Source organism: Phaethon aethereus, assembly GCF_964289735.1.
Source record: "Phaethon aethereus genome assembly, chromosome: 2".
Classification (NCBI taxonomy): Eukaryota; Metazoa; Chordata; class Aves; order Phaethontiformes; family Phaethontidae; genus Phaethon; species Phaethon aethereus.
This window is the reverse complement of record NC_138582.1, coordinates 37,294-55,910: the sequence shown is the minus strand read 5'-3', so window position 1 is coordinate 55,910 and position 18,617 is coordinate 37,294. Positions and strand designations below refer to the sequence as shown.

General features: G+C 61.9%; 1 protein-coding gene across 1 annotated transcript in view; it reads left to right on the top strand.

Moving 5' to 3' along the window:
- The window catches only part of HSF1 (heat shock transcription factor 1), a gene marked incomplete at its 3' end in the record, with an annotated part of 69,793 nt that extends 51,741 nt beyond the window's left edge, over positions 1-18,052 (top strand). The window contains exons 8-13 of the mRNA XM_082014555.1: positions 3,370-3,506; positions 5,231-5,464; positions 14,151-14,256; positions 14,435-14,500; positions 17,376-17,445; positions 17,847-18,052. Coding sequence (XP_081870681.1) covers positions 3,370-3,506; positions 5,231-5,464; positions 14,151-14,256; positions 14,435-14,500; positions 17,376-17,445; positions 17,847-18,052 — 819 coding nt within the window. The remainder of the gene's footprint in view (positions 1-3,369; positions 3,507-5,230; positions 5,465-14,150; positions 14,257-14,434; positions 14,501-17,375; positions 17,446-17,846) is intronic.
- Positions 18,053-18,617: the final 565 nt, after the last annotated feature.

Here is an 18,617-nt window from a genome sequence, read left to right as displayed (position 1 = left end):
CAAACAAAACACGCCTGATGTCAGTCAATCCCTGCTAAACCTTTGCTCATATTGCCTAATTAACGTGTGACCATGTATAACGAGCATTATTTCCTCCAGAGCAGCCTCCTTAGGGTCAGGGAGGGTGCCGTGGGTCAGAGCCTGGCTGAGACACAGGCCTGAAGTAGCAAAGACACGGGTGATCCGAGCTGAATTGTGTCCGTGGAGGCAGGGAGCAAGGTGGGAAGAGCAGAGCAAAGCCGGCTGATGCTCCTGCACACAACACCCCGCAGCGTCAGTGGGGTTGCGTGGTATTAGGGCCTGGAGGCGAGGGAGCGGGCAGCAGCTTCCAAGGCGAAGGGGTCTCCTGCGAGACACCGTCCCTGCCTGGTCCGGAAGAAGGGACTTCGTAGCCGGCTGTGGCTGTTGCTCAGAGCTTGGCCTCGCTACAGCAGTGAATGCCACGCGGTCCTCCGACTGCCTCGCGCTGGGGTGCCCGTCCCCGGGCGCCTGCGGGCGGTGGCCTCAGGGACACGGTGACGTGAGGCTCCAGCAGTCTCTGTAAGCCTGTGCTCCGGACTGTCCAGATTGCTGCCGGATGCCAGTGAATCCTGAAGTTTTGTCTAGACTCTCCCATCCTTTTGCGGCACTTTCTGTCATGCTGCTCCCCCTGACCGTTCGACGGCCAGTGAGCGCAGGGAGTCCCTTCCAAACCCGTTACCGCTGGCCCTCGGTCCCCTTTCAGATGAGCTACAGACTTGCTCCCAGGCCCGTGCCTGCTGAGTCTGCTCGGCCTCCTAAGCCCGAGGAGGGGAGCGGCGCCGCTCACGCTGCTGTTTCGCTTTTGACCTGATAGCTGCGACGTGCCTGCACGTAAGCCCTGTGACACTGCACGACGCGTTGAACGCCGAGAACCGCCCGTCTTCGCGCCGTGCGGGTCTCGAACCCTGGGCCCTGACTCACCACGAGGTTCAGAAGACTCATCCCGTGCCCCGAGAGCTGGAGAGCCGCGTGTTCGCGGCGCTCCCTGAGGGCGAGCCGGCTGGCTCAGCGCTTGCAGCCGATAGGAGAGGTGTGACACATTGGGTCACTGTTGGCTTTTAATCACCTCCGGCGTGTGCTAATCCGCTAAATCCCACGTCTTGACACGGTTGTTTTCATTCTAGGTGCTCTGTTTGATCTGGGTCGTATCAGTGTGTGCCCTGGGAAACCGCACCGCGTTAGTTCGGGGCGTCTCTCTTGGTCTGCGGCACCCCTGCTCGCCTGGCATGGGAAAGCCAGCTGGGGTTTCTTGGCCAAAGCTGTTGCCTGAAGCAATGTGCTGCTTTATACTGATCCTCTGGCAACGCTGTAGTCCAGGAGCAAGGCTCTGCCGCTGGGAACATAGCTAAGCTTTCATCCCGGCTGGCTGTAGCGAAATAAAAGCTGTCCCCAATTCCGAGGTACGATCCGGGCCATGCCGCTGCAGGGACGTCCTGTTCGGGACAGCGGATTCCAGCCGCTGGCTCCTGACATCGAGCTGCCCTGGAGTGCCAAGGTGATCCTGATGAATTTTTTAGCAGAGAACCAAAATAGCTAAGCCCCATTAAAGAGCTCTCCTGCAGTTAGACCACCCTCTGTGGAAGCTCTCTGTTCCCGTTCCAGCTCCCGTCTAATCCTGTGATCTCTTTTTTTAAAAGTGCCTTTATTCTTGCGGGCAGCAAATACTTACGCAGAGCCACCGGGAGCTCTTCCAGGTATTACCGGATTGTCCCAATTATGGGAAACACGGGCGGTCATCTTTTCTCATACTTCAGTGTTTATGATTTTCAGCTCCAAACAGAGCTGAGAAATGAGAGTTGGGCAATTTTTCAGAGCGAGCTGCCAGCAAGTTCGCTGGATCCTGACGCTGCCGTAGTCCCTGCTTTGACAGTGAAAAAAACAAAAATTGCGTTTTCACGAGAAGACGGTTAACGTGGTGTAAGAGCTTGGCGGGGGTGAGGCACGGGCAGTGCTGCCCTTGACACAGCTGAGATCGATCCTGTGCCACGTGCCGGGGCTGGATCTCACATCACTGCGACAGAGCAGCAGCTCGCTCTGCGCCCAGCGTGATGCGGCATCGCGCCACGTCAGCGCGCCCTTTTCTGCTCAAGAGTGCAACCTCGGACTCGCAGAAACAAGAGGTAGCCCCGAAGTCAAGGTCCAGAACGGGGCACGATCGTGTGTTACAAGGACTCCTCTCTACACGCGCTGGGCACAGCTTCAGGTTTTACGGACGTTTCGGGTCGACGGCTGCCCGTTTTTTAGCCCTGTGCCGGCGAGCGCCGCGCCGGGCAGAAACGCTCCCGCTCGCAGGGCAGGCTCTTTGCCGGGCAGGAGATCTCGTGCCTGCGGAGATGGGGATCCAGCCTCTCGAGGTTGGCTCTGCCTCCGGCAGAGCCTGCGGAGCGTGTCCCTGTGCACCACCTGGCATGCTGTGGGGTGGCATCACTTCGGGTTATTCTTTCGGTTTTGTGTTTTTTTAATTATGAGGGAGCTGAGGGTCCATATCTGCACTGTGGCCTCGACTGTGCTAAACGGTGATGACGTAGGTTACAAATTCCAGTGTGTGCAGTACAGGCAAGCGTTGAAGGGGGGACAGTCAAATACTCGCCGAGGGTAAGGACGGACCAGGGTTTTCTCGAGCCACCGCTCGGCGCTGCCATCGCTGGCTGCCTGCGGCGTCGGGAGGAGAGCGGTGGGATCGCGGGTCCGCTCACACCTAAAGGCAGCTCTTTGAGCAGAGTCTCTCAGCGGGTCTTCGCCACGTCCCCCGTGGCTCTCTGATGCTCCTGGGGGCATCTTCTGGTCTGCAGCTTGCTTTGTGTCCTGGAGAGACGAACGCCGATACACAAAGAGCAAAGGATATTCGGGTTCACTCCAACGTCTCGGTTCCTTTGCTCCTTAGCAAGACTGATACCAAAATACAACCATTCCGTGTTGCTGTTACCAGCGTGGACATCTTGTCTATCTTGCGTCCGCAGCTCTCAGGCATGTGGGTTGCAGCTTTCATTTAAGAGTAAAAGAATGGAGTTTTAGTAGGAGAAAGATGAAAATCTGGGCCTCCAAAAGCCCAAGTGTTGAATGATCCAGAAAAGGAATCCGATATTTTCACTTTTTAAATTCCATTATTTACAAGAAAATGCAGTTTACAGGACAGAAATCCAATTTAATTTTTCTTTACTAGTGCTTTGGGTTGCCGATTGTGTGTTTCTAGGCATCGTGCTGAGTCCCACATTGCCTTCTTCCTGGGGTGGGTCAGGCTTTGGGGCTGTTCCGATGTGCCTCCTCTCGCTCCATCTCCCGTACGTGGGACAGCGTACGGCACGTGCCCAGTGCTTCACGCGGCGAATGCTGTGATTGTCATTTCAGGCTTCTTCCCCAGCATATAGTGGCTCCAACCTGTACTCCCCGGATTCTTCAGCCAACTTGGGTCCCATTATCTCCGACGTGACCGAGCTAGCCCAGTCCAGCCCTTCGGCATCTCCCAGCGGCAGTCTGGATGAAAGGTATGCTCCTGCTCTCGTAAAATCTGAAGCTGTCTGCATAGGGAGAGCGTGTTTCCCGGTGAGCTGAGTAGCCAGACGCCATCCTAACATGCCTCTTCCGCAAAGAATCCCCCGTGAGTGACAGCTGGAAAACAGCTGGTTTGGTACCGGGGACGTTCGGGGTGTTTGAACTCAACCCTGCGAACCTTACCGGGACGTTCCGGAAAGCTGGACCCGTCCCTCCGGGATAGCCTCGTTCAGGACACTGCCATCTCAGCAGATCGCTGGCTGGTTGGTTGGTTTTGTTCAGCTTTAGTGCTGTTTTCCAAGCAACACTCAGGCCCCTGCCCGCCCCGTCTAGCGCGAAGCTGTCGGGGGGGTCCCGGTGTGGTTCCCACGAGGAAGCAGTCTTCGCTGGCCTCTCTGCTCCGTCCTGTGACATTACCAACGTCCTGGGTTCGCTGTGCCCTGCCCTTACAAACTTGCTGCACAGTGGAGGAGGTGCAGAAAGCAGCTTCGTTCCCACGTAACTGACGGTAGCGCTGGCAGCTCTGTGCCGAGCAGCACAGGTGAGGAGCCCGAGGATCTGTAGCAAATACGGACACGACGCCCAGCAGCAGCGTCTTAACCCCCTCGGCGTTACAGGCCCTCGCAGCGGCGAGCGCTGCCCTCGGCTGCCGTAGGTAACGCTCGGCCTTGTGTGGCTCTGCCGCCGCCGTCGTGCATCGGTGAGAGCCTCTCGCCGCGTCCCTCGATGCGGCTCTGCAGCCCTTTCTCCCCGCAGCCCCGCTCCCGCCACGCGTCAGCGGCTCGCGGACGTTCTGCGCCTCCCCGGGCGAGAAGGGCCCGTCTCTCCTTAGCACCTTCTGGCCTCCCGACTCCTTTTTTCTTCCTCTCTAATAGGTTATTCCTGGCATTGGCGCTTCCCCTGAGGTGCTGAATCACCCACAAATGCCATTTATTGTCTTTAATACCCTCTGCCAGGAACACTCGCTCTTAAATATAGACCATATGTTTGCTTAATGGCCCTTTTCTCTGTCCTTCTGTAGTTGCCGTCCTTTCCAGTAGGACTAATTGTGCCTCTTACACCCCCAAATCAGTGAGTTCGGGTGGTGAGATTAGGGCTGACCAAAGAATCCATCTTCCCTTCCCATAAAAACAGGACATCCGAAAATGCCTGGGTGCGTACGTAAAGGGTCGATCCCAGGCTTTGTCTGCAGAGGAGTCACTCCGCTGACCTTGTGGGAGCAGCTAAAGCACCGCAGCCTGTGCCGTGGTGACGGTTGTGTCCTGCGTGTCTCCGTGGTGACTTTAAAGAAGGGTATATCCCCTGTGCTGCTTCTGTGCTGCTGAGACTATGTCCACATCCAAAGCTGTAGTGTTCTAACTGCACTGTTAAATTAAAATCACGCCCTCCCGCCGGTAACTTCACCTATACAGAGCTGGCTGCGCGGCGGGTCCTGGACTGCGCAGCCTCACAAACCTTTAGCCGCAAGAAATACGCTGAGCTTGCACCAGCGGCGCAGGGCGCTGATGTGTCAGAGGAGCTGGTTAGGCTCAGGATCAGAGAAGAAGCGTTTAGGTGCTCGTTCAGCCTCGTCTTTGTAGCTGACTCTGGAGGCTTTGCGTGTGGAAAGGCAAGAGCAGTCACGAGGATTTTTTGCCCTGTGGTGGGGAAGCGGGTCTTGGCAGTCAAGGACGTGTCAGTGTGAGGTTTTTACCAGTTTTCTTTCTGCCTCTCGCAGGAGTAGTCCTGTGGTCCGCATCAAAGAAGAACCCCCTAGTCCCACCCGCAGCCCCCAGATAGAGGAGGCCAGCCCGGGGAACCCCCCCGCTGTGGAAACTCCTCTGTCCCCCTCCACGTTCATCGACTCCATCCTGCAGGAGAACAAACCCAGCACTACGACCGCTGCAGCCGGCGACAGCACCACGCAGCCTCAGCCCCAGGAAAAGTGCCTCAGCGTTGCCTGCCTCGACAAGTAAGTGCTGTGCCGAGACCGGCCGAGCTCAGGCCTTGCCAGCCGCCCCGCCGCTCTGTGCTGGCAAGCTGCAAAAGGCGCTGGCAGCCGGGGCTTCGCGCCAGCGTCGGCGCCCGGGGGGGTCACTTGTCCAAGGAGCTCACCCGCGCTCTGAGCGCAGCCCTCCCTGCAAGTGCCGGGCTCCATGTTTGCTCTCCCGTTCTGCCCGGAGCGGTGAGCGTATCCCCCAGCCTGAATTAAACCCCCCGGGGCGACACCCAGCGCTCTGCTGCAAGGGGCCACGTGGGGTGCCCCAGCGAGAACGGATAAAAATTACTGTGCTAAAATAAAGCCGTGTTCAAAGCGCCTGCTCCTGCAGCGTAGGAATGAGTTGCTGCAAGATCAGCTGTGCTTCCTCCAGGCCCAGCACATCCTCACAGCGTAAAAGCTTCTGCCTTGTATTTGCAGTCCGGAGGCAGCTGGCAGGCACACAGTGCCTCCAGTACTGCTTGCCAGAGGCTTTCGTCGCCGCGGGTTTACCTGTGGGCGAGACGCGGAACCGCCGTGGGCAGCGTCTCTCCACGAGCCTGCTCCGACAGCGTGCGCTGCAGCACTGCCCCGTGCAGTTCCCAGCTTTGGCCTGTCCCAGCTGCCCTCCACATCAATAAGGGAGGAAGCATTAAACTGTCGTTTGCCCTCCTAGTTCTAGTTGGGGTGAATACACCTTCCACTCGGCCTCCGTACTCAGCCGGGACGCCGCTTGCAGCTGACTTAGGCTGGACGCAGTGGGTGGCAGGCTGGAAGGTGGTGGGTGGCTTTTTATTGGGGATCGGACGCGTAGGCTCGCGTCGTTCATCACCACACGGCGCTCACAGATGAGCTGCAAGCGTTGGGATGAAAAACTAGAGAGTTGTTTGTCCATATCGAACTGCCAGGAACTCCTCCCTTGGCCATACCGAGATCTCAGCCGCTTCTCAGATCTCGGCCACCTCCCGTTCTCCCTGCCTTCTGGCGAAAACAGAGCGCCGGAGTTCAGGTCTTCCCTCTGAATGCCAGGGCTGACTTTCCATCCTTAAAGTATAAAAGCAATCTGGAGATTGGGTTTTGGGATTTGGGAGAAGGGTCCCGGAAGGCAGCAGAGGGCTCTTTCAGCCGGAAGGCTGCTATGGCCTCGCGCACCCAAGGTGATGATAGCGCAACACGTGCGCAGGAGCGTGAATTCTGTGTTAGCCACCACTCTTGAGGGCTGTAGTGTCATAGCACTGCCCGGGGAAGGGGCAAAGCCTGGGGAAGAAGCCCCTTTCCTTTAACTCAGTGAGTACGGAGGCAGCTGGAGGCTGCCCTGCAGGGTCTGCAGCCCGTTGGCAGCGCGGTGGAGCGGGCTGCGCTGCCTTCACACCGGCGAGCCGCGCAGCGGCGGGAGACGCCTGCCCGCTCCTTCCTCTCGACCGTGGAGGAGATGCTTGTCTGTAGCTTCGCCCGTTTATAGAGCCGTCCGGGGCACTGCAATCCTTCGCACCGATACAGCTGTCCTTAAAAAGAGGCAGATTTTATTGTACGGCTCATCAGAAGCTGAAACTGGCCACTTAAAAGGTAATAGAAATGGAAAAGAAAGTGCTGCCAAGAGCATCCCTGAATTATTAAGGACTCTCGCAGGCAGAGGACACAGAAGACGTTTTCCCCCTGCCCCTGCGGAGACTGAGCTCCACGCTTCGTCTTAGAAAGCTTTTTAGAACCATTTAAAGGAAAGAGCTTGCGCTTTCTCTTCTTTCGGTGCTTTCTTCCTCCCGCATTTTGCAAGCAACACTGCTTCTCTCATCTACTTGCCGTTCCGTTAGAGGGCATTCCAGAAAGAGGGAATCTGGCCAGTAAGGATCCCCAGCCATGCAGTAGTCCTGCGTCCGACCCTCAGCTCCTAGCCTGTTTGCCACAGGAATTTGTAAAAGAAGAGTTGTAGCATACTGGGGTCGCCGCCATGGGCACGCAGCGCTACACGGAGTGTAACCATTTAGCAGAAAATCTGTCCCTGCCCCAGGGAATTTGAAGGCAAAGTGTAAATAATAAAAGGGATCCCCAGCCTCCGCTCCTCTCTCCGTGGCGTTAGCTCTGCGCCCCAGCGTCTCCGCGTGCAGCGTTGTTCGCGGGCGTTACTGACCTCTGTGTGTCCTGTTGTGTCAGAGGAATATAAACTCGGAGAAGGAGGTCAGTATTCCCAGCCGGCCGAGGCCGCGGCCCCTTGCCCGATGTCACTGGAGCTACCCTGCGTCTGCTTGAGCAGAGCAGCCGGGGAGGGCTCCGGGGAGACCTTCCGGCAAGTGCCAGGGCTGAGAGGGGCTGGGGAGAAAGGTGGGGACGGGGCTTTTAGCAGGACCTGTAGCGACAGGACAAGGGGTAACGGTTTTAAACTTTTAGTTTAAAAGGGCAGATTTCGACTAGATCTAAGGCAGAAATGTTTCACACTGAGGGTGGTGAACCCCCGTCCCAGGCTGCCCAGAGAGGTGGTGGATGCCCCGTCCCTGGGCACATCCCAGGTCAGGCTGGACGGGGCTCTGAGCACCCTGCTCTGGTTGGGGACGTCCCTGCTCATGGTGCGGGTTGGACTGGGTGAGCTTGAAAGATCCCTTCCAGCCCAAACTGTTCCCTGATTCGGTGATTCTAAACCACCCGACGGTCGTAGGTGCCCAGCGGGAAGTGGAGCACGAATTGCACCGAGATCCCGGGCAGGCAGGAGGTCTGATGCGCTGACTGGAGCGCTGGCAGTGAGCCCTTTTAACAGGGAGCGCGGCGCTCGCCACGTCCCCGGAGCATGTCAGACCCTGCGTCAGTCTCCTCAGCGCCCCGTGCCAAGGCACGCGGCCTCTCGCTGTGCCCCGTGCCGGGGTCAGAGCTCCTCAGGCTTTGGAGCCGGACGAGATGCGTGTCCTGGTGCGCTGTGCGCGCCGCGGCGAGGACGTGACGCCGCGTGGCACCCTTTCTCGGCGGCTCCTGTGAAATTCCCAGGAGTTTGCTCATTGTATTGAGAAGCGGGCAACGAGGGAAGCGTTTACTGATGGTGGGTGACTTTACAGTATGCCGGGGGTGTCCAAGCGTCACTTGCTTGACCCCGGCACCGACAGCCTGCCACGGAGTCTCAGCAGTACCTGTTTTTCATCACACGAAGCACGTTTCAGTTGTTCCCAGATTTATTGGAGAAGAGCAGCCCGTAAGAGTGCCGGCCACGGCGTGCAGGGCCTCTTTGTGAGCCACGCGGGCTGTTGTTCCACCTACAAGACGTCCTTCGTCCGAGGGAATTTCATTTGAACGGAGAATTACCTTCGTGTGACCAACGGCATTTCAGCTGCAGGTGGCGGTTCCGAGACCCAGGCGATAAAAGGGAATGTTTGCACGGAAACGCTTGACAGTGTTGCCCAAACATCATCCCCCACCCACCTGGGGACCCCCGGGAGCCCCTCTCCGGGGGCCAAAGCCCACTCTGTGCTGAGAAGCATTGACGCCCGCATTATTAACACGATGTATATGTTACGCGGAGCAGCGGGCCGCGTCTGTCTCAACGAAGCCTTGGGTGCCGGTGCCTGTGTTCTCCCGGAGCTCCGGCGCCCTGTTCGCGGGGCGAGCGGCTGCGGTCCCCGCCGCAGTGCCGCCCTGCCGAAGCTGACGTGAGCAGACGCACAGCGGAAGTAGTTTGTCTTGCTGAGGAGCGTCTTAACTGCGCTTGGCTTCGCCCTGGCTTGCTTCTGCAGGACCGTGTGCTTTCGTGTTTGGTTTTTTGTTGTCACTAACAATTTCACCAGCCGGAAACCGCTTGCCCGCTTCGCCAGCGCTGCAGTGCCGTGACCGCAGCGCGTTCCACGCCGCCTGAAGCGCAGCAGCACGGTCGATTAACTGTTCTTTGAACGTAACAAGCATTTCGTTCCTGAAAGTGCCTGGCTGCGAGTCTTTTGAATCTAGTATCCTCTTCCGCTCGCATTCTTCAGTTCGACTGTCGCTTCGCAGATGGCCGAGGTCACCCGTCTTTGCCCCGGTTCCTCCTCTCCTCACTCCGTTGCAGATGACAGCAGGGGTTAGCGTTTCGAGAGCCGCTCTCCGCAGGCGCGGCGCAGTTGCGGGCGGGAGGGCAGGGCAGCGCTGCGCGGCGCGGGAGCTGCCGGGCACTGCAGCCGGGTCCCCTGCGAGCGACGGGGAAGCTCGCTCTGAAAACTGGCGCCGAGGGGCGGCCGTCTTGGCCAGCTCGACGCAGCGACTGAAAACACGGAGCGGCCGGTGGGGGCGAAACTGCTTCTCATCTTTTTAGGTGGTCTTGGCAGGGGAAGGGGGGGAGCCTGCTCTGCCGTTGTCCGTGCTGTACCTGGTTTTGATAAATGGAAACCTCAGCCCTGGGAGCTGCTGGTGTGGTATCTCTTGCCAGCGCAAAACTCGCACGCCTCGGTAACAAAGCGCTGCGTTGGAAGGCGATGGGAGCTCAGGGCTGCAGCGGCTTTTCTGATGCATTTTCTGGTAATGACGGAACAATGAAACGTCCCGCTGCAAACCCGACTGCGCACCGAGACGCTGCTCTAATAAAGCTTTTCCATAATAAAAATCATCCCGGATCAGGGCAAAATCCTGTCTCCCACAGAAGCCGAGGAAAAAACTGTCGGTAAAGTTGCCCTTAAATACTTCTCGCTAATGCACAGAATAACGCGAAAGACAAATGGGATATGCCTTGAGCTAAAACGCGTTTCTAAGTTGGTGTCTCGCCTCCCCCTCAAGGGTTAGGTCAGAGGTGGCCGTTGCGGGGACCGTCGCTCGCCGCTCTGGGGGTGGCTCGCAGGCTGGCGGGACCTGGGCCCTGCCGTCCCGCGCCCGTTTCCCGGGTATGGACGCAGCGTGGCGGCCTGGAGAGGGAGCAGGGTCCAGGGCGCTGCTTTTTCCCTGCGCGAACGTGGTAATCGTTGCAAAGCTGCTCTGTCGTCTTGCTTTCAGAAAATGCAGCGGTTGGAAAGGAAAGGAATAGAGGGAAGAAAAACAGCTCCCTGCATCTTCAGTGCTTCCGATTCGGGGGACTGGGGCTTGCTTGTCACCTGGGGGTGTCTGGTGCCCGGCCGGTTGTTTCTGGGACACAGGCAGCAGCCTGTGCTCGCCGGGGTGCGGAGCCGAAGGGACGGGCGGCTCTGCCCGGGCGGGGAGCCAGGCTGGTGACGCCGCGAGCTGCTCCCGGCTAACGCGCTGGCTGTGCCTGGTGGGGACCTGAGAACCTGCGTGAGCTCAGGAGCTCCGGGCCCTTCCCGGGAAGGGCGTTCTCCTCGTGGCCGTGGATCAGGCTGGCGCGGGCAGCGGTGCTGGGCTTGCGGGCACCGCTGGAGGCATCGCAGGGGACTGGCAGATGGAGTTCTCTCACCGGCGTCCGTATCAAAACGTGCCTTTTCCCCGATAAAAGCTGCTGCTCCTGACTGCCAGCTCAGCCGGTTCCCAGCGGAGGGCGAGGCAGGTCGCCTGCTTTCTGCCGCCGCCATCAGTCACGGCAAGGGTCGCACGGTCGGGGCTTCCCTGGCGGTGGGCTTGGCACAGCGAGCCCGGGCTCGCTCGCCCAGGGCCACCGCGGCGCCGGTTTGAAAGACGGCTTTCTGCTGGGAGGAGAGGCAGAGCCACGGAGGGCGGATCTGTTGAGGAAGAAGGTGCTATTTTCACATAGCTCCTTCTCAGACTGTAAAACAGCCCACACAGAGCGAGACCGCGCCGGCAGGCTGGCTGTCATCACTTCATCAGGTGGAAACTGGGACGGCGAGCGTCTCGCGAGAGCCCGTGCTCGGCGCGGCCGCCCCGGGAGCGAGGAAGCGGCGCTGGAGCGGGGCGCGCCGCGTAGCCGGGGTTTGTTATTCTTGCGAGGCGGCTGGCAGCCGGAACGCGGAGCGAGACCCGGGGAGCTTGCCGCGAAGGTGCGCCGAGTGTGGGGACGGGGCGGTCGGCGTGACGGGAAAGCAGAGCCAGGGCGTGCGCTTAGGGCAGGGTTATTCCTCACCTCCCGAATCTTTCCAGTCCCCCTTTCCCTGCGCGTCCGCGTGCCGGGGGACAGGCAAAGTTCTTCTGCGTCGGCATCATCGATCCCTTTGAAATCACGCTTTCCAGGGAGTTTGCTGTTACTTGGTGGGACCTGACGCAGGTTAGGTGGGACACAGCGATTCGGTGGGACCCTCGAGCTCCCCGGCGCTGGGGGGGGCAGCAGGCGCTGCAGCACGTGCCGCTGCTGGCTCCGCCGTTCCCAGAACGCGTGTCCGGCTCTTCCGCGGGCCCTGGGTGGCAGGAAGGCAAACTTTTGCTGGAGCGTCGGCTTTGGAGGGAAGGCATTGATCTCTCGGCGCTGGAGGCGGGCTCCTCGCGTTGGGAGCCTGGCCTGTCTCGGGGAACGGAGAGCTGCCGGCCTCCCTCGCCGGCACGCGTGGCTCAGGCTGCTCCGTCGGGGCTGTCGGGCTTTAGGGACAGACGCGCAGACCTCTGGAGCCCCCAGGCCCCCGCGTCCCCTTCTGCAGCAACCTCTGATCTCTCCTGGAGACGCCGGCTCCTCTTGCTTCGACCCACAACGCGCGTAGGAAGTCAAGGAGAGCTGCATCGGTCCGGCGGATCGCGCTGCCCCTGCCCGTCCGCTCGCTGGGCATTTTCCGGCGGCGGCCCCGGCCCGGGCTGGGAGGCAGCTCAGCGCAGCAGAGCGGGCCCTGCGGCGAGACGGGCTTCGAAGGTCTGGAGTTCGTTGGTAGCCGAACGCCAGCGTCGCTTTTCGCGTGATCCAGATCATCCCCCCGCTCGGACTCCGTCCCCTCAGGGGTGGAAGGACCGGCTTGTCACCGGTGGGGTTCGCAGTGACGCCGTGGCTGGGACTGCTCCATCCACACCGCCGGACATTCCCGGCCGCGCGACGTACCTTGGATCTGTCGGAGCGTTTCAGGTGCTGTGCGGCGAGGCCTTCGGAAGTCCCTCAAAAGCAGGAACCTGGATAAGGGATTTGTTGGCGGTGCGTTCATGGATCTCGGCTCCAAAACAGAGCTACCGATCTCCGCGGCTCCCGCTCGCGTGCACGGGCGAGGCCAGGCAGGAACGTGCTCACGGGCTGCGCCTGCGGCCGGCTTTCCTGCGGCCCCGGGCGCAGTATTCCCAGCATGAGGATGTTCGTTGCTCTGGCGGGATGCTGGTTTCCGCTGCTAGCCTTGCCGAGCTGCGGCCTGACCTTGCGGCCGCTTTTCGTTTCTCTGCAGCAACGACAAAATAGTCTTGGTTTCGCAGCCTTCGCGGTGCTGCTGTCGGATGAGAGAACGCAAAAGCTCGGCAGCGGCGAGCGGGGGAGGTTCACACGAGGCTGGAAACCGCAGCTCGGCCGCTTGCCTTGTGCTCGTGCCCGTCTGCCTCGCTGCTCTGGCATCCTCCTCCTCAGCTGCCAGGGCTGGGTCTCCCTCTGCGGGACCGACGCCGCCGGACCTTTTTTGAGCCCCTTCGGTAGCCAGAAAGAGCCTTTCTAGGAGAGAGAACGCGGCGGATCGCGCGCGAGGCCGCGCCAGAAACGACGACCGGGCGATAAACTGAGCCAGCTACTGCTAACGTTGCCAGGTTTCGGGGGGGCCATGGGTCAGGCCCCGGGCTACTAACGAACCTGCCGTTTCCCTGCAAGTGCTCTTCGGAGGCCCTTGTAGGCTCTGTGGTAGCACCAGGAGGTTTGTGTCATCCGCTTTCTGCTGTTATTCTGAAGCACCGTGAGTACAAACGCCACGAGCGCCGCGGCTCTGGAGCGTAAGGGTGCGGGGTCGCTTCCCCGCCTCGCCGTCACCTGGGCAGCCCTCGCTGTCCTCCTGCGATCCGGGCAGCCGTTCTCTGCAGCACGGCCTCGCGGTCCTCGGTCCGAGCCCGCTAAAAACAACCTTTGCCGGGGTTGCTTGTGCCCTGCCGCCCACCTCGGTCTGCGGAGGGACCCCGCGAGCCATGTCCGCGGCGCTGGCCTGGCTCATCCCATGGCCTGGCTGGTGGGGCTGGCACCTCGGCGCCGTCCGCCCCAGCACAGCGTCCGCTTCCCGCGTGGCCGTGGAGGGAGCCCGGCGTTGGCCGGATACCAGCGCCCGGCGGCAGAGTTAGCTGAGCTGAGGTCACGCTGTCAGCCCTCCGCCGGGACTCGCCGCCCGCCAGCGAGCGAGCCGGGGTTTACGCAGAGCTTGGTGCTTCTCCCCCCGTGCCCCGCCATGCAGGCGTACGCTCTGGGTGCCGCCGGGAGCCGTGCAGGGACGCACGCAGGTCGGGATGCAGTGGGAAGGTTTGTTTCCCCAGGTACACGGAAGCAGCTTTAGTTCTCGCCGTTGTTACTAGAAACTGCAGCTGCACCGAGATCCCTGCCAGCCCGCGGTGTCGGTGGTTACCGAGACCCTGACGACAGAACCTAAATGGCTTGCGGGAGCCCTGGGGTTCGTAAGCAGTCGCCCAGTCTCGCCCGCCTGGGTTGCTCGCCCTCGGACCTCTTGGGAGGAAGGGTCCCGGCGGTGTCTCCGGGCTCAGGCCAGAGGGAGAGCGCGTGGCTGCGGCGTTAGAGCAGAACCCCCCAGCTCGCCGGCCGCGGGAGCTGGTGTCCGTGCCGAGCCAGGGCTGCCAGCCCCGCGCTCCCGCGCGGGTTGTAGGCGGGCTGCGGTCCTCGGGCGGATAAAGTCCCGGGAGAGGCTTCTCTCAGGTCGCCTGCCCTCCTCTTTCTTTTGCACAGGAATGAACTCAATGACCATCTGGACACCATCGATTCCAACCTGGACAACCTTCAGACGATGCTGACCACGCACGGCTTCAGCGTCGACACGAGCGCGCTATTAGACGTGAGTATCTCCTCCCTCCCGCCTGTCCTTCCAGGAGCCGGGCCCCGGCTGCGCCTCGCAGTGCCGTGCGCGTGTGGCTCGCGGCGGCGGCTGGGCCACGGTAGCGTCAGCCATGGATTTCCACAGCGCGCCTGGGTTTGCTGGCTTTCCCCACACTAATCGCTCTTTCCTTTGGCAGCTGTTTAGCCCTTCAATGACGGTTACAGACATGAACCTTCCCGACCTGGACAGCAGCCTTGCCAGTGTGAGTAGCTGTTAAAAACCCCTCCGTGCACACGCAGCTGCCAGAACGAAGTGTGTCCTGCTGCTCTGCAGCAGCTGCTCCGCGTGATTAAAGGAAGGCTCTGACAGGCTCTGAAGAGCGTCCGGGCCAGCCCCGGCCGAAGGGAGGGGACGTGGGAGAGAGGAGGAACGCGGAGCCCCGCGCAGGCGTGGGGAGCCACCGGGGGCATATAATTCAATTAGCGCCGCGGCTTTCTCTGAGCGGCTCGTACAGAGCGCGGGGCTACTTCATCGGTCATACTCGGTTAATTAGGTGCTGAGACTTCCATCTCTCGTGTGAGCTCTGCCCCCTGAACGCGGAGGTGCACTGAAGCCTGGAGAGCTGCATGTGGTTTCCATAAACCCTCCTTTAGACTTTCGTAAATTGTCAGGAGGTTTTCTCAAGGCAAGCTCCATCGTGTGCTGTCTTACTTATTTTATTGACTTGCGTATCGTCGGCGCTGAACACCGTGCACGGCACTGATACAGACTCCGCTTGCAAAAACCGGTGTTGCTTGATAAAATGATTTTTTTCATCAGTTAACGGTGATTAGTCAAACATGGCGTCTCCTGGCTGCACTGAGAAGGCGCTTGGAGCAGCAGGGCGGGAGTTGCGGTCAGAACCGGAGCGTCCCAGGCCCCCCGGGAGCCAGCAGCCCGATGACGGGAGTGCTCCCGGGCTGGGGCAGAGCCAAGTCCTTCTCCCTGGCCCGGTTCCGAGCGGCGCCGGGAGCCCCGGCGTTCTGCCGGCTGCCTGCGTGCTCCCGCTCCGGGGCTGCGGCGCCGGCCCGGTTCCGCCCTGGGACGTGCTTCGGTGTTTGCACAGGGCGGAACAGCTCGTGAGGAGAACTGGGAGGGGGACCAAGACAGTCACCGCTCGGACGCTGCCGTGCGTGCCGGAGCGGGAGCCTGCTGCGGGTCGGACCGGGCGGGGGTCTCCCGGTCCGCTTGGTGCAGCGAGCAGGAGACCCTGGGCTACTCTCTAACCCCTTCTTTCCCCCACGCTTTATTTTTTTACCCAGAAAAAGCACAAAGGGATCTTGTATTTTTTCCCCCAGCGCAGAACAGGAAACATCTTGAAAGCTTTTGCGAAACAGGAAAGCCCAATCGTAGTCTCTTTGCTGGGGGCCTCGCGGGCCCGCGGGCGACGCAGCGTACGCCCCTGGGGCGGCTGCGCGGAAGGCGTTAACGCCGGCGTTCCGGAGCAGGGAGAGCACGGGCAGCGCCGCGTCCCTCTCCAGAGCACGCCCTGCGAGCCCCCGTGGCTTTTCCCTAAGCGAAACGTCCGCGGGAGCTCCCCTGGGGTACGCCGTACCCCGCCTGGCACGGGGGGTGCGATGCAGACCGGGGGTCGCGGTTCACCGTTCCGCGGCGCCGCTGGCGCACGTCTCGCTGGGCGTCTCTCCACCGGTTTGCTCCTTCCCGCTGCCCGGTGCGTGGCGCGGGCGCCCGACGGCCGGCCGAGTCCTTGGCACGTTTGCAGGGAGAAAGCGCCGCCGGGGGAAGGGCGGAGGTGCGGAGTCCGGTTCTACGCGTCCGCGGACGATCGCCCGCGCCGCAAGCCGATGAACCCAGTTCCCGAGCGAGGGCGGCTCGGCTGCACCGGGCAGAGCCCGCAGAGCGGGGCGAGGCGTCGGCGGGGCCTGCGGGCGGAACGCGGGCAGCGCGGATCCAGCAATTCAGAAAGGAAGGACTTCGTGTCCTTGAGCTGAGGGTCACGCCGCGGAAGATCCGGCCGCAGGGTTCACTGAAGGAGTCTGAACTGGTGTCCCTTGAAAATCACGGCTTAGCTCTTCGGCGCAGGTAGCGCGTGGATCAGCGGCGCTTGCCTAATTATTTTTCTCTTCTCTCTAACGTTGGCTGTTTTGTTGGGCTTCGTCTTCACCCAGCCCTCACGCTACAAACCCCCCGTGCCGGCCGTAGGTTCTGCCGCGGCATTCCCAACTTGTGGCCAGACGGTCTGGGAAGACCTGCGTGCTCGCGAGCCGTCCGCTCGTACGCAGCGGCGGTTGGCTGAGCGGTCGCGAGAGGCGCTGGCCGCGCGCCTCCGAGCTTGCTGAGGCGACTTTTCCGCGGCAGCAGTTGCTGCGAGGAGCAGCCGCTTCTTAGCGGAGCGTAAATCCCGAGGGGGAAGGTCGTCCCGCGGGAGCGTCCCTGCGCAGGCGACGTCCTCCCCGTGGCGCCGGTGCCGAGCCCCGCTCTCGGCTCAGCGCCCTGGGCTTAGCAGGCTCGGCGCCGGCTCCCCAGCCGCCGTCAGCTCAGCTTCTCGCGGGGCAGAGCTTTCTCCCACTTCCAGAGTTTTTCTCCCTATTAACGCTCGCGTCTCGGCCTTTGCAGCGCAGCCGCGCCCGTGGCAGAGGGGTGTGAAACGGGACCGCGGCCCCAGCCACGGCCCGGCTCGCTCTGGCGGCGCGCCGGGACCCGCAGCTCTCGGGTGCTTGGGTGGCAGGAGGGCTTTCAAGAAATAAAAATACATTTAAAAATAATAATGAAACGGCTGGTTACAAAGCCGCCCCGAAGGCTTTCCCTGGGGTTCGGATCCCGAGATGCAGAGAAGCTTCACGCGGCGATCAAAGGGAGCGTTGCCAGCGCAGGACCCCTGCGTCTGGGAGGGAGGGTCTGCGGGAGCGGGTTTGGCCCGGGGGTCGCGTTCTGCCCGATCGGTCGCGTCCGGGGCCGCGCGGGCTCGCCAACAGCCTCGTAAGCCTCCGAGGAGGTCTCTCTCTGCCGCGGTGCGGCTTCGAGACCGTACGCCACGGCTCGCTTTGCGCGGCGCGTGCGTTGGGCCGGTCCCCGGGAGGACCCACGCACGCCCGGCCCTCGCAGCGCGCTCACCGACCCGACTTTTCTCCCTGCAGATTCAGGATCTCCTTTCGTCCCAGGAACAGCAGAAACCTACGGAGAGCGAGGCCAGCACGGCAGACACAGGTACCGGGCGGCCGTCTCGGCCTTCGGCGGCGCGGCGGCGCGAGAAGCGAGGCTGTGGCGAAGCCCTTTCTCCTCCCGAAGAGCCTGTTTGGCTGCGGGAGCCGAGGCTGGGGGGCGCGGAAGAGAGGAGGCGTGGCGGGGGGTCTCCGCGCGGAGGTGCCTGGCGGCAGGGAGCGAAGCGGCGGGAGCCGGGGACGGGGCGAGAGGCCGCGGCACCGGCTGAAGCGCCTTCGTACCCCCGGCGCGGCGAGCAGCGCGTCTCCGTGCGAGTCGCGGGGAAGCGGTCGCCGTGGGCGGTTCCCGGGGCGAAACCTTGCCGCTCCCGCTCCTCTGCCCGGCGCTGGGCTCGCCGGCCCGGCCGCCCCGCGGGCGCGACCCTCGCGCACCCTCTCTCCTTGCAGGAAAGCAGCTGGTGCACTACACGGCCCAGCCCCTCTTCCTGGTGGACTCCAGCGCCGTCGACGTGGGGAGCGGAGACCTGCCGATATTCTTTGAGCTGGGGGAAGGGCCGTATTTCGCGGACGGAGACGAGTACTCGGAAGATCCCACCATCTCCCTCCTGGCGGGGACTGAGCCGTCCAAACCCAAGGACCCTGCGATATCCTAAGGCCGAGGGCGCGGCGGAAGAGGAAGAGAAAAGATCCGCACTAAAGGGAAACCCAGCGCCAGCCTCCTCGCTTCGCACAGACATCGACAGCTCCGCGCACCCTCCGGTTCACGTTCGCTTCCCCGGCACTGCCAGGGTTTCGTTTGTGTGTGTGCTTCCTGAGGTGTTCCGACATCTGCTTTAGATCCTGGCCACCCGGCGCTCCTCCGGCTCGGGGGCCGGCGGGGGGCCGAGCCGTGCGAGAGCCCCCGCCGTCGCGTGGTCGTCGCCAGAGCTGCCGCGGAGGCTTGGGCGGGCGCCGCCGCGGCTCGGGCGAGCGGGCGGGAGAGCCCGGCCGGCCGCCGCGCGACGCTTGCGTTCCGTCCGCGCCCCCGCCGAGGGGCGGCAGCCGTGCCCGACGCCGGCGGGGCCGCGGCCGCGGGGCGCTCCTCCCGGCCGGGAAGCGGGGCGCTCGCCGGGTGTGCAGGCGGGGTGGCTCTTCTGAGGAAGGGAGTTCCCCCTCCACCCCCGTCCCCTTCCCTCCTCGCCCCCGGAGAGGCGGATGCGATGGTTTTTAAAAGAGAAA